Raw genomic sequence first — 14271 nt, 5'->3', positions numbered from 1 at the left:
TAGTTGATTCTGTGGGCCATGTTCTTATAGTGTCCTCAACCCCTTTGGCTCCTGAGAGCAGAGCCTAAACTGACGTCTTCTTTAGCCAGGCAAGGCTCCCAGCAGTGGGACTGGGGACATCAACCCAGCTACAAAACTTTCAATCTGCAATCTTTACAGCCTGTAAGATGTGCTGAGGTAATGGTGGCACAGGACTTTTGGGAATGGCCAACCAATCACTGGTCCAACTTGAGGCACACACCATGACAGGGAGCCCATGCCCAGACAGCCAGGAACCAGAGGCCGGACAGCCTAGAGACCCAGAGACCTAGAGACCCAAACACATACTGAGGGTGGGGGGGGGTCAATTAAATGCTTCCTAATGTTGTTCTACTATACTCACAAACTGGTGCCTAGCCCAACTGCCATTAGAGAGGCATTGTCAGTAACTGAAAGGAGCAGATACAAAGACCCACAGCCAAACACTAGGTGGAGCAAAAAGAACCCCACAGAAGAGGGCGAGGAAGGACTAAAGGAGCATCAAGGACATTTGTTTATTTTTATGTGTGTGCTTGGTGTCTAGACCCTTGTTTCAGGTTTCAATGTCTTCTATTGCTTTAGCACTTTCAGAAGAAATAACTGTGATGACTCTCGTGTGTGGTGACAGGAAAAGTTATTGGGAGATTTACAGACTGACTCTATTAAAGTGGTCAATATCATGTGGATAGTAAAATGGCCACTTATAAGACTTTATAGTTAGTAAATTAGGGGATTTTTAATTCCAGGGCTTGAGATCAAAACCAAGAAACTACAGATGCTAAACAGGCTTCTATCAGTGAGCTATACACCTAAACCTGCGTCTTTTATATGATGTGAAAGGAAAATGAATCAAAGAATCATTATAGGCATTAAATATATATAAGCGTAATCTTAGACAATATATAACAAAATAGAGGGTTAGGGCATGTTGGCATATACTTTAGTATTAACCCTTGCACTTAAGAGGTAGAGACACATAGATCTCCATGAGTTCAAGGTTAGCCTGGCCTACACAGTGAGTTCCAGACTATCCAGAGCAATACAATGATAGCCCATCTCAAGGGGGCAGACTGGGACAGAGAGGCAGTGTTTATGTAATATTACAAAGATTTTTAGCTATAAATTAACCCAATTATATATCTAATAAGCATAATAAAGAACATTCCACACAGCAAGAATAGAATATAGGTAATTCTTAAATAAAAATGTAATATTCTAATATTATATCAAAAATATATCACATTAAGCCACAAAACAAGTTTTAACTTACTTATTTTTATTTTTTCAGATGTATTTAACGTTCTGTGTATGAGTGTTTGGCACACATGTACACATGTGAACTACATCTGTGCCCAGTGCCAAAGACTCTAAGTAAGGTAAAGGCATCATACTCCCTAGCAGTATAGTTAAAAATGGTTGTGAACCACCGTTGAGCATTGGGAACCAAACCCAAATCCTCTGCAAGAACCAGTGTCCTTACGTGGCTGCAGTGGTCATGCCTTTAATCCCAGCACTCTGGAGGCAGAGGCAGGTTGGCCTGGTCTACAAAGCGACTTCCAGGACAGTCAGGGCTACACAGAGAAAAACGGTCTCAAAACAAAACAGAACAACAAAAACAAGTGTTCTTAAATGCTGAGCCGTCTCTCTGGCCTCAGGTTTTAATAAATTGTAAGACTACAATCAAACAGAGGACCTCTGATCTACAGTGAGAAGAAAGCAGAAATCACAACAGAAAAACTAAAAAAAAGTCAGAGGTACACAGTAATTAAATAACATGCTCTGAAATAATTAATGGTTCAAAAAATAAATGATAAAGGCCAGGCATGGTGGGGTATGTGTCCCTTATCCCAGAAGCCTTGTGAATTGATGGCAGACTCCAGAGGAGCTCCAGGCTACCCTTATCACAGTGAAGTTCCAGGCTAGCTAGGGCTACCTAGTGACACTCACCTCATGGAATAAGAATAATGTAAAACAAATAAATTAATGACAGGCAAATTTAGAAAATGCCTTGAGATACATGAGACCTAAGCATTCCATAAGAACACTTACATGATACAACAAAAGCAGATAGATGTAAATACCTATGGTTAAAAACTGTAGAGTAGTTTAACAGAGTGAGTTCCGGGATAAATGAGGCTACACAGAGAAAGCCTGTCTCTAAAAATCAAAATCAAAACAGAAAAGTGGTAGAGAGGTACAGTAGTACAAAGGGGGTGCACTGGGTGTGCTGGTTGCTTCGTTGGGAGGACACAGGGCAGGCTTTCTCAGAGGAGAAAACCTCATTGAGAACAGCCTGCATCGGGCTGGCCTGCAGGAAAGTCTGTAAGACATTTCTGGATTAAGAACTGATACAGGAAGGCCCAGCCCACCGTGGGAGGTACCACCTCAGAGCAGTTGTTCCTGGTTTGTCTAAGAAAGCAGGCTGAGCAAGCCACAAGGAGCATGCCAGCAAGCATCATTCATCCATGGTGTCTGCTTCAGTTCCTGCTCTGACTTCCCCTCCTGATGGAACACAACCCAAAGAAGGGTCTTTCCCATGTTGCGTTTGGTCATATTTTTTTCACAGCAACAGGACGTAAGCTGACAATGGTTCGGTAAAAAAAATCTTGGGACTCAGACCTCACAACTCCACAAAGCTGTCCTCTGACCGGCAGAAGTGTGCAGTGACACTAGTGTCCTCATACATACTAATAATCGGTGCTCTCTAATCAACTATATAATTGGATAACATAAGGAATTAAGAAAAAAGAAAATGAAATGCAAAGCTAGCAGGAGGAAGAAAGCAATAAAGATAAGAGAAAACCAACAGAGCAAGAAATGATGGCACACTTGTAGTACCAGCACTCAGGGTACAGGTAGAAGGGCCAGGAATACACTGAGCTAAATGAGATGGAGTCCCAAAGAAACAAAAACACAAAACAACAACAACAAAACAAAAGAAAGAAAGAAGGGGAAGAAGAGTGAGAAAATGAGATAGGGAGGTGAAATCAACAAAATTTTTTAAAAAAACTTCTTTAAAAAGATCAACAAAATCAACAAAACTTTAGTTTAAAGTAAGTATTTTAAAAAGACAAAGAAGGGACTTTACTACCAACTTTATAAAAATAAATAAAAAGCCTCTTTAAAGCAGAAAACCTCAGGTGGAAAAATGACTCGGTGGGTGAGAACATTTATTGTTCTTGCAGAGGACTCACATTTGATTCCCAGAACCTACATGATGCCTTACAACCAACCAGTTCTGACGGCTTCTTCTAACCTCATGAGCACCAGGCATGCATGTGGTGCACAGACAAACATGCAAGCAAAACACTCAAACACATTTAATAAATAAATAAATGCTTTTTGTCTTAAAAAATCATAAAACCAGCTAGGTGAGGTAACACACACCTTTAATCCTAGCACTTGGGAGGCACAGGCAGGCAGAATGCTGAGTTTAAGGCTAACCTGGTCTACAGAGCAAGTTCCAGGATAGCCAGGGCTACACAAAGACACCCTGGGGGAAGGAGGGCTTCCTTTTCTTCCTATTCTTCCTTTCTTACTAGAAATATGGTGGTGATGGCTCATGTTAGATAAGGAGAGCACAGAACAGAAAAACCCAAGAATCATGCTGACAGTGGAGCTGCTGAAACAGCCCTGTACTGCCCCATGAACAAAAATTAATTTCTATCTCAAAAATTTGTCATTTTGCTAATTTTACTGTTTATAATATTACCTAATTTTTAAGAAGTTTTTTTGGAGGCAGTTCTCATATATCTCAAATTAGCTTCCAACTAGCTACATGGCTGAGGAGGGCCCTGAATTTCTGATCCTCCTGCTTCCAACTGCCCAGTGCCAGGGATTAAAAGGCTTGTACCACCACACCCAGTTTTACATGACTGACAGGCAAATAATCTGCAGTCTACCAGTCAGCCACATTCCTGACCCTTGGGTTAACACTGACAGACAGCAGAGGATCCATCCAACTACTCAAATCTACCAACCACAATTTTGCAAAAGGTCATCTGAAACCAGTTCCCACCTGTGACGTCCTGGTGTACTCTTCATACAGCCGATCATACTCTTTACTCTTCTCCTGATACTGAGAGTGGAACTCTTGCAGGTTTTTACCTACTGCATCAATGTTATCTTCTTTTACCAATTGATCCTACGTAGGCAGAAGAAAATGAAACAAAGCAACCTTATTAATTCTGACATGTTTTTCCAGGTCTATTACTTCAACTTTAGAAATCCTGTTTTGATAGCAAGCACCAAAAAATGCTTTGATTTTATAAAGATTTTGTTTTGTTTCTTGAGACAGAGTCATAGTATGCAGACCAGGCTGTCCTGAAACTTCTGGTTAATTATCGTCTGCTTATCCAGTGCTGAGACTGAAAGCATGTACCATCATCCACTGGCAAAAACAAAAAACAAAAAAAAACCACTTTCTAGTTAACACTACGATCAGATTTTAAGTCATAAAAATAATATAAAAATTAAGAAATATGGGGCCAAAAGAGATGGCTCAGTGCTTAAGGCCACTGGCTGTTCTTTCAGGGAACCTAGGTTTGATTTCCAACACCCATGTGATAGCTAACAACCATCTGTGACAGTTTTAAGGAATCCAATGCCCTCTTCTGGCCTTAATGGGCACCTTATATAAATGCACAGACAGACATACCAGGCAGGCAAAACATCCATACACATAAAGTAAAATATAGTAAAAGTTTTAAGGCTGGAGGAACTGGAGAGATGGCCTGGTGGTTGGGAGCACTTGCTGCTCTTCCAGAGGTCTCAGGTTCATTTCCGGCATCCACATGCAGCAGTTTAAAGCTGCCTCTAACTCCAGCTCCATGAAGTGTAATGTCATAATTCCTGACCTTTCAGACACACACAATGGACCACATACATAAAACTTTTAAATTAAAAAGAAAAAAGAAAAGAAAGAAATAGGGCCGGAGAGATAGCTCAGTCAGTAAGTGCTTGTTACATAAACATGAAGATTTGAATCTGATCCTCAGCACCTAGATATAAAGTGAGGTTTGGTGGCACATGCTTGAATCCCACTGCTAGGGAGGCAGAAATCGGTGGATCTCTGGGACATCCAGCCTAGGCTAATCAGTAAACCCCAGGTTCCAATGAGAGACTGACTTCAAATTCAAATGTGAATGGTCCTGAAGGGACCTGAGGATATCCTCTGGGCTCACATATAAACCCCCTCCAACCACACCCCTCCCCCGGCAAAAGGTGAGGTGTGATAGCAAAAACCTAGACTCCCAGAATTCAGAATAAGGCAGGAAGATCATAAATTCAAGGTTATGGTCAGCTACATAGTGATTTTAAAGCCAGCCCACCTACATGAAACCCTCCTTCGAAAAACCTAAACTAATATACTTAAGATGTTACTTAAGAAGTGTAGCTTATTCTTCTTTCCCTTCCTTTTTGAGACAGGGTTTCACAGAGCCCTGGCTAACCTGAAACTCACAGAGACCTACCTGCTTCTGATGGATTAATTAAGAAAATTAATATAAACTAATAAGCCTAGTAGAATAAAATTGTATGAAATAATCCTATGAGAATTCCTATACTCGTACCTGTTGGTATCTGGATACTGGGTACATCAGCTTCACATCGAGTTTGGGGTTGTACTGAGCAAGAGATTCGTGGTGATAATGATTAATGAGCTCCACCACAGAACTAAACGTCAGGGGCTCAGAAAAGCCATATTTGCCATCCCGATGATAGATCTTTATTAATTTATTATTTCCTCCTTTCCTGTAAACAACAAAACAATAATTGTAGCATTTTCCCCAGAATTCTATTAAAACACTAATTTCATATGGAGATATAAAAACATAGTTCACATCAAATAAATGTGTTATTTTGCTAATAGGCCAGGTAAAACAGCATATGTAATTATATGTTTAAACTATATATTATTTTATACTATTTTCTTACCTTTTTTATTTTGTTTTGTTTTGTGTTTTTACAACATGGTCTCTGCATAGATACGGCTGTCCTAGAACTTGCTTTGTGGATCAGACTGGTCTTGAACAGCTGAGATGCCCCTGCCTCTGTCTCCAAGCATAGGGCCATCACACCTGGCTTCCTCCTTTCTTTTGTTTTTTTCTTCTCTTATTTCTTTTGTCCATAAAATACCTTAGTTATTAAGAATCAGCACATCTGAGATGGGTGTGGTGGTACACATCTTTATTCTCAGGAAGAGGCAAGAGAATCTCTGTGTTCAAGGCTAACCTGGTCTCCATGACTTCCAGAAAAGTCAGGGCTACATAGAGAGACCCTGTCTCACAACAAAACAAAATACCCAAATCTATATAGCATTCAATAATGAGAAATTAAGCCCAAAATATTACTTAAAGTAACTAAAACATAAATAACTTAATTATTTTGGGTTATTTTGTGAATTTTTAAAAATTTGTCATGGAGAATAGAGGCAATTTCTATCTTTGAGCAAAGCAAAAGCCATCTTTATAAAAGGAATTATCAACATTTTTCTTGGTGTCACCAATACAATCAGGTTCATATTACAGATGTAACCTAGTGCTTTAGTACCTCGGGCCACTTTCATTCACAGAGTCAAGTCCAAACAATCCCTTAAAGATCATTTATAAGACAAGTATGGTAGCACATTCCTGTAAACCTGGAACTATGAAGGAGGAGCAAGTCTGTGAAGCTAGTATATCTGGACTACAAGGCCTTTTCCCAGGAAAGAAAATCAAAGAGAAGAGGGGGAAATAAGAAAAAAAGGAATTTATAACTAAAATTAAAGTGGCAATATTTTATAAGCCCCATAAAGCATAATCTAAACACATACCAGGTGATTTATCATATAAGAGCAAAATATGATGCTATTCCAATCCAGCTTCTCTAAAAGCACCATGGTGTGGGGGAGGGGTTACATGCTTTATGCTGTGCATTTATAATACACGACAAATGATCCACTGGGACTTATGAAAATCTTATGAAAAAAGGTAAGATAGGGCTGAATCTATAGACTAGAATTCAAATTACACACGCTTAGGTCAGTGTTTAGATAGATGATGAAATATTCCTATAAAATGCACATTACAAGGATCAACTAATAGTATGAGATTAGCATAGATGTATACACAGACATACAGAGAAAGATAATAAATCCAAGATGGTCTCATTTAAAACTCATTCAAGGCCTTTGTGCGTCAGTTCCTGGCGGGGGGGGGGGGGGGGGGAGACCCGGGTAGCCAACGGCCTGTGGAGCAACATGCCTGAGTTTTATTGCGACTACTGTGATACGTATCTTACCCACGATTCTCCGTCTGTGAGGAAGACACACTGCAGTGGTCGGAAACAAAGAGAATGTGAAAGGCTATTACCAGAAATGGATGGAAGAGCAGGCCCAGAGCCTGGTTGACAAAACAACGGCTGCGTTTCAACAAGGAAAGATCCTCCAGCTCCATTCTCTGCGCCTCCGCCTGCAGGGGCCATGATCCCACCTCCCCCCAGTCTCCCGGCTCCTCCTCGGCCTGGCGTGATGCCTGCACCCCACATGGGAGGCCCTCCCATGATGCCAATGATGGGCCCTCCTCCTCCTCCTGGGATGATGCCTGTGGGACCAGCTCCTGGGATGAGACCACCCATGGGAGGTCACATGCCCATGATGCCCGGGCCTCCAATGATGAGACCTCCCGCCCGCCCTATGAAGTTGCCCACACGGCCTGGCATGACCCGGCCAGACAGATAAGAGCAGAAGCGCTCACTCTTTATCATTTTGTTGTTCTTGTTGTTTTACTAGGAGCTCTTGGTGCTGAGCCTGACGGTTTAGTAATTGCAGGACAAAGAACTTCCTTCCTAACAGAATGCTCCTGGAGAGAAGTGACAAAAAAGTTCAGTTTTTCTTACATTGTGAAGTATGAAAATAAAATCCTCAGCTCTTTTGAGAAAAAAAAAAAAAAACTCATTCAAATTAATGTGCTGAGCATCTATAGAGGACATGAAGTCCTTGTGCTCATAGATAAGCACTAGGAAAATTGGGAAAAGGGAGGGGTGTATATACCTGTTTTACACCCAGAAGGCTGGGAATGTACAGTTAATAACCTGGTGTGGTGGTTTGAATAAGAATGGTCTCCACAGAAAGACTCATAAATTTGAATGCTTGGTCACCAGGGAGCAGCACTATCTGAAAGGATTCAGAGATATGGCCTTGTTGGAGGAAGTGTTTCACTGTGGGCTGAGTTTTGAGGTTTCAGAGACCCATGCTAAGCACAGTCTCTCTTCTTGCTACCTTCATATCTAGATGTAGAACTTCCAAGTACTTCAACACCATTTCTGCCTGCACACTGCCATGATGACACTAGTCTAAACCCTTTAACCTGTAAGCCAGCTCCAATTAAATGCTTTCTTTTAACAGTTGCCTTGGTCACTGAGGATCTCTGCTGTCTGTAGGGCCAGTCTTTTTTTTTTTTTTTTTTAAGATTTATTTATGTATATGAGTGCTCTGTCTGCATGTTCATCTGCACACCATAAAAGAATCAGATCCCATTACAGATGGCTGTGAGCCATCATGTGGTTGCTGGGATTTGAACTCAGGACCTCTGGAAGATCAGCCAGTGCTCGTAACCACTGAGCCATCTCTCCAAACCCCTGTAGGTCGGGGCTTTACCCTAGTCCCAGAGACTGTTATGTTTCTTTATCCCAGACTCTTGCTCTAGATCTTAAGCACTGCTTCTCAGTCACTAAGTCCATCTTTATGGAAGATGGACTTGTACTTTACCACAGTCTGAGCAAGGCCTATGTTACCTTGGGGCCAGGCCAAACCTGACCCCACAGGCTATTACATTTACTCAGTCATTCTCCCTAAACTCTTATTTTGAGCCTTGTTTCTGACCTAACCAAACCCATCTTTATGGAAGAGGCCAGACTTTGTAAAATGTTTCAATGTAAAGCTTTGTTGTATACATAGCATTGAGTTAATTTTCATCAAGAAGCTTTTTTCCAAAATTGTGTTGTACTTAAATATGACTAAAATAAACTACCCAAGGTCAGATTCCACAAGTCTGAACCAGCACTGGCTAAGTCATGTTAGATAAGTAAATCTTGCCTCACTCGGGATGTTACTCTGCTGCAGATACCTACAAACGTCTTTATACCAGGAACTGCACAGAGTGCTATGAACACAATGACAGAAGCAGCACGTGCAGCCCACGTTCTCTGTGATGTCTGCAGACATCACACACGCACTCCATGGGTCTGAGGCTTGAGGAGGGAAGGGGCTGCATTCTGATTTTTGGGTTGGGTTTCAGCTTTGAGACAAGGTTTACATTATAGCCAAGGTTGGCCTGGAACTTGCTGTGTAGATCTAACCAGCCTCAAACTTCTTGCCTCAGACTAAAATAGTAAGTGAAAGAAGGGCCATGGAGATGACTCAGGTAAGGGCCCCAACACAAATCCTGACAATTTCCGCTCAAGTCTCAGAACCTACTTAGAAGAAGGAAAAAACCAGCACCCATTAGTTGCTCTCTGACCTCCACAAACACACTATGACACACATGTAGACAAACAAAGTAAATATAGTAAAAATAAAAACACTAAAGGCTAGTGAGTGGTGGTACACACCTTTAATCCCAATACTCATGAGGTAAAACAGGCAGATTTTTGTGAGTTCAAGACCAGCCTGTTCTACATAGAAAGTTCTAGGCCAGCCATGGCTACCTAGGAACCTTTTAAAAATAAATGAATTAATCAAGCCCAGCAGGAGACCAGTGGTTTAAGGGCTAAATGACCAAAAGACAAACAGTATGTGCTATAAGAGGAAATATGAGATCAGAAACACCTTGTAGACTATAGTGAGGCTTTCGTTTTAAAAAGACTTATTTTTAATTAAATATGTGTGTGCACTCAAACTTACAGGTGTCTGATGAGGTCATAGGCTTCACACCCTCTGAAGCTCGATTTATAGATGTTGGGAACCAAACTCATTCCCACTGTGAGGAACCAAAACAAGCAGCTCCAGATCAGTTGCCTACTCTGCATCTACGGGCACTTGCATGCAAATCCCCTTACCCACACAAAACACATAATTTAAAACACATCTTTTTTGAAAATTGCATTTTAAAATAAAGTCTTCAAAATAAGATTTCCAACAAATACAACAAACACTGGGTTCAACAAAATAAGACCTCGAATGAAGGCTTAAATGGTTTCAGCTAATGATAACTACACAAATCCAACTCAAATGAACTAAAGGTAAGGCCATTTGGTGGCACATACCTTTGATCACAGCAGAGATGGAATCTGAGTCTGAGGTCAGCCTGGTCTACATAGAAAGTTTGAGGTCAGTCAGGTGAAATAGTGAGACTCAATTAAAAAAAGAAAAGAAAAAAAGGAAAAGAAAAGAAAAAGGAGAAAGAGGAGAGGAACAAAGGGATAAGTACTTGAGGAAGTGGAGAATGGGAGGATACTAGGGACTGAGCCTAAGGCTTCACTGATGCAAAGCAAGTGCTCAGCCACTGAGCTGTAGGCTTAAAACTGAGGCCAAAGCAATTATTCACAAGACTAGGAAAAAGGCAAAATATTTGCCATACTGTGCAGATACTGAAAACTATGGCAGTAGAGTATGAGGAAGTTCTCTTATGTGTTTAGATTCTCAGTGAAACAGGAAAAAAAAATCTTTAGCTAAAGAAAATTGAAGATTTGCAGGGAAGCAAGGAACATGTAAGACTGTCATCCAGGAAAATGGAGGATAAAGGGAGTGTGCAAGGAAGAAGTGCAGCTACTAAAGGGCCAATTAAGGCCATAGCCAAGAGTCTGAGGTGAGATTAGTCACAGTGGTCTGTTTTTTCTCCACATTCCTGCTGAAGTACAGGAAAGTAGGTGGAGAGTTAAATTTAAGAGAAATATTGAGAGTATTTTTATAGAGGTAATTGCAATAATGGACCATGCACTCAAGGCAGTAGAAATAGATACATCATCATGCATTATAATTTATGTCTCTCTCTCTCTCTCTCTTTCTCTCTCTCTCTCTCTCCCCCCCCCCCTCTGTTAATCAAAAGATTAGTGTGATATTCCTCTTTGTACCCTAGCATCTGATCAATGTGGGGTAAACAACAGATTTTAAACATTTTATGTACCAGATAGTTAATAAGAAAACTATTTACTAAGTTTATACAATTGTTTCTGGTTTTGTTTTGTTATTTTGTTGAGACAGATCATAGTGTGCCCTGTGTAGCCCAGGTTGTCCTGGAATTAGCTCTGTAGACCAGGCTGGCCTTGAACTCAGAAATGTGCCTGTCTCTGCCATCCAAGTGCTAGGGCTGAAGGCACGCGCCACCATTGCCTCCTGCTTCTGCACAAACCCCGATGATGCTTTATTCCACTCTTGTCTTTTACCTGACTACAAAGTTACTCTCTTTAAAAAACTGTCTCAGCTTTTACCCTAGTCACTTTATACATTTTTCATTGAAATTTTGTTGGCTCTACACATACCGTACCTAGTACTTTTTCTAGGTGCTATGTGGTCTCATAAGAATTAAACCCCCATCTCTAGATGTATCTTAAGGTATATATTTTCCTAAAAGTTCTAGAGAGCTAAAAATCAATACTTATTTCAAAAGAGGTTGCAGTAGATGGACTGAAGAAATGTCTCAGAGACTAATGTCAGGTAATGGTAGCAAATGCCTTTAGTCATCGCACTTGGGAGGCAGAGGCAGGCAGATCTCTGGGTTCAAGGACATCCTAACAAGTTCCAGGATACCCAGGACTGTTACACAGAGAAACATTGTTTTAGATTAAAAAGAAGAAAAGAAAGAAAGAAAGAAAGAAAGAAAGAAAGAAAGAAAGAAAGAAAGGAAGGAAGGAAGGAAGGAAGGAAGGAAGGAAGGAAGGAAGGAAAGAAGAAATAAAGAAAGAAAGAAAGAAAGAAAAGATATTTGCTATCTGTTCTTTCAGAGAACCTGAGTTCAGTTCACAGCAACCACATTGGGAGGCTGATGGTCTCTGATCTCCTGAGGCATACACACATATACACATAAATAAAAATAAACATCTGGGGGCTGAAGAGGTATCTCAACAATTAAGAGCACTGGCTGTTTTTCCAGAGGACCCAGGTTTAATTCCCAGCACCCACATGGAGGTTCACAACTGTCTGTAACTCCAGTTCCAGAGTACCCAATATCCTCACACAGACATATATACAGGCAAAACACCAAGGTATATAAAATAAAATTTTTAATTAAAGGTTAAAAAAAATAGCTGACTTGACTTTCCTATTTCTGCAGATGAAACACATAGTCTTAAGCTTAGCAAGTTCAAACCATGATCACTTTCAACTTCTTCCAGTCCTGTTACCAAGCTCTTTTTTAGTCTTAATTCTCCATAACCTTTTATCTCTAGTCTTGTCCTACCATAGCTGGAACATCTTAGGGACAGTGTGCAATCATGATTGGATTATGCCATCCTTTGCATATAATTATCTACCAATATTTTTATATTTAGAAATAAAATTCAAATTCCTTCTCACAGCTCATTAAGTTTCTGCAAAGCTTGCTTCCATTCTATTTATTAAATTTTATTTATTTTTTTAAGATTTACTTATTAAATGAATTTGCTTCCATTTTAATTTTAACTATTTCACTTTAATTCTCTGCTTGATAATTAAATCTTCGCCCAGATTGCTTCTGTATTTGTTGTTCTCTCCCCTGGGTCCACCTTTCTGGCTGGAGATTTCTAGTTCAGCTTTCAGAGGCCACTGCATCAGAAGTCCTTCTGAGCCTCCTCGTCCCACACTCCTGAGGGCATCGTTCTCCCTTGTGCAGCACCTCACGGGCTAGGATGTTGTCTCAGCTCATTTCTTTTTTTAATGTCCTGTATTGTCTCTACGTCTTCACTCCCTCCCTCTCACTAGAAGGGAGGCTGTGCTCCGCTGTCCTTTTCTTTACTTAGAAGAGTATCAACACTGTTGGTGCTCAGTAAATTAATATTTATGAGCAATAAGCCCTAAATTCAATCATAACTAGCTCTCACTCTGTAAAAGATTCCTCAGTATGTATCTTTATTTCTTTAATTGTTTTGTTGTTTTAAGTCAGGGTCTCATATGGCCCAGGATGGCCTCATACTCATTACATAGCCAGATATGACCTTGAATTTAGGATCCTCCTGGGATCATGCTGAGATTGCAGACATGTATCAGCACACCTGATCCTAAGAATCAAACTCAAGGGTCTCCCAAATGCTAGGCAAGCACTCATCAACTGGATTGCATCTCCCACAGCTTCTCCTTTCTTTTAAAATATAGTTTGATCATAACCTCTCTACACCCACCTACAATATTAAATATAAACTCCAAACTTTAGAACTCAAGGCTTTCTAAGCTCTCGAACCTTCTATTCCCTACCACTTCTTCTTAACAAACGTTACTCAGCCCGAATCCGATCCAAATGGGACTGACTGCATCACACAGATGGCTTCTCACTTCCACCTTTCCTACCCCCGTATTATCTCCCCTGGTAACGCATCCCCATCTCTACACATAAAATGTCATTTCTTCCATAAAGGTCAGCTTTCATTATGCCCTTAAAATCTTTTTAACTTCTTACATCCAAAGTTTTGGGTTTTTTTTTTTTTTTTTTTTTTTGAAACTCCATTATTTTAACTCTTGTTCAATACACCTTTCTTACTTCTTTTGACTTTACCTGACTAAGTGGTCCTTTAGGCAGAATTTGTTTTCTTTGGAGATGGAACTTAGGTCCTCACTCATGTTAAACAAGCGCTCCACCACTAAGCTGCATGCACATCCTATTTTAACAGTTTCTGATGTGCATGGATGTTTGCCTGTATGTACGTCTGTGCATCATGTGAGTCCCTGGTACCCGTGGAGGTCAGAAAAGGAAATCAGATACTCGAGAACAGCAGTTATAAATGATCATGAGCTGCCATATAGATGAAGGGAACTAAACCTGGGCTCTCTAGAAAAACAGCCGGTGATCTTAACCACTGAGCCATCTCTTCAAACACTCCGCCTTTCACTTCCTATTTTGAGATAGTCTCAGTAAGTCACCCAGGTAAGCTTGAATTTACCAATCCTCCTGCCTCTGTCTCCTAGGTGGAAGTTACAGCAGACAAAAGTTTTAACTTGTTAAATGTCCTGTGTAATTAAATATTCCTGAGATTAACTATTTATTAAACTGAATTAAGTCCATTGTTTGTCTGCCTAGCAGAGCCCCCAAGTCACTGCCTCTGATGAAACTCTCTGCCCTTTCCTTAATCCTATGCTCTACTCAAATA

At 40.5% G+C, this 14271-nt stretch overlaps 1 protein-coding gene and 1 pseudogene across 2 annotated transcripts in view; one reads left to right on the top strand and one right to left on the bottom strand.

The window, feature by feature from the left end:
• The window catches only part of LOC308424104 (phosphatidylinositol 3-kinase regulatory subunit gamma), a gene marked incomplete at its 5' end in the record, with an annotated part of 66912 nt that overhangs the window by 16853 nt on the left and 35788 nt on the right, over nucleotides 1–14271 (bottom strand). The window contains 2 exons of the mRNA XM_080920996.1: nucleotides 4037–4162; nucleotides 5589–5769. Coding sequence (XP_080777122.1) covers nucleotides 4037–4162; nucleotides 5589–5769 — 307 coding nt within the window. The remainder of the gene's footprint in view (nucleotides 1–4036; nucleotides 4163–5588; nucleotides 5770–14271) is intronic.
• Nucleotides 7256–7793, top strand: LOC308423845 (U1 small nuclear ribonucleoprotein C-like; annotated as a pseudogene). The gene has a single exon. The product of its transcript is annotated as a U1 small nuclear ribonucleoprotein C-like (transcript).

The sequence above is a fragment of the Micromys minutus genome (assembly GCF_963924665.1).
Source record: "Micromys minutus genome assembly, chromosome: 9".
Taxonomy (NCBI): Eukaryota; Metazoa; Chordata; class Mammalia; order Rodentia; family Muridae; genus Micromys; species Micromys minutus.
Note: the sequence above shows the minus strand (reverse complement) of the source record. Positions and strands in the feature narration are given on the sequence as shown.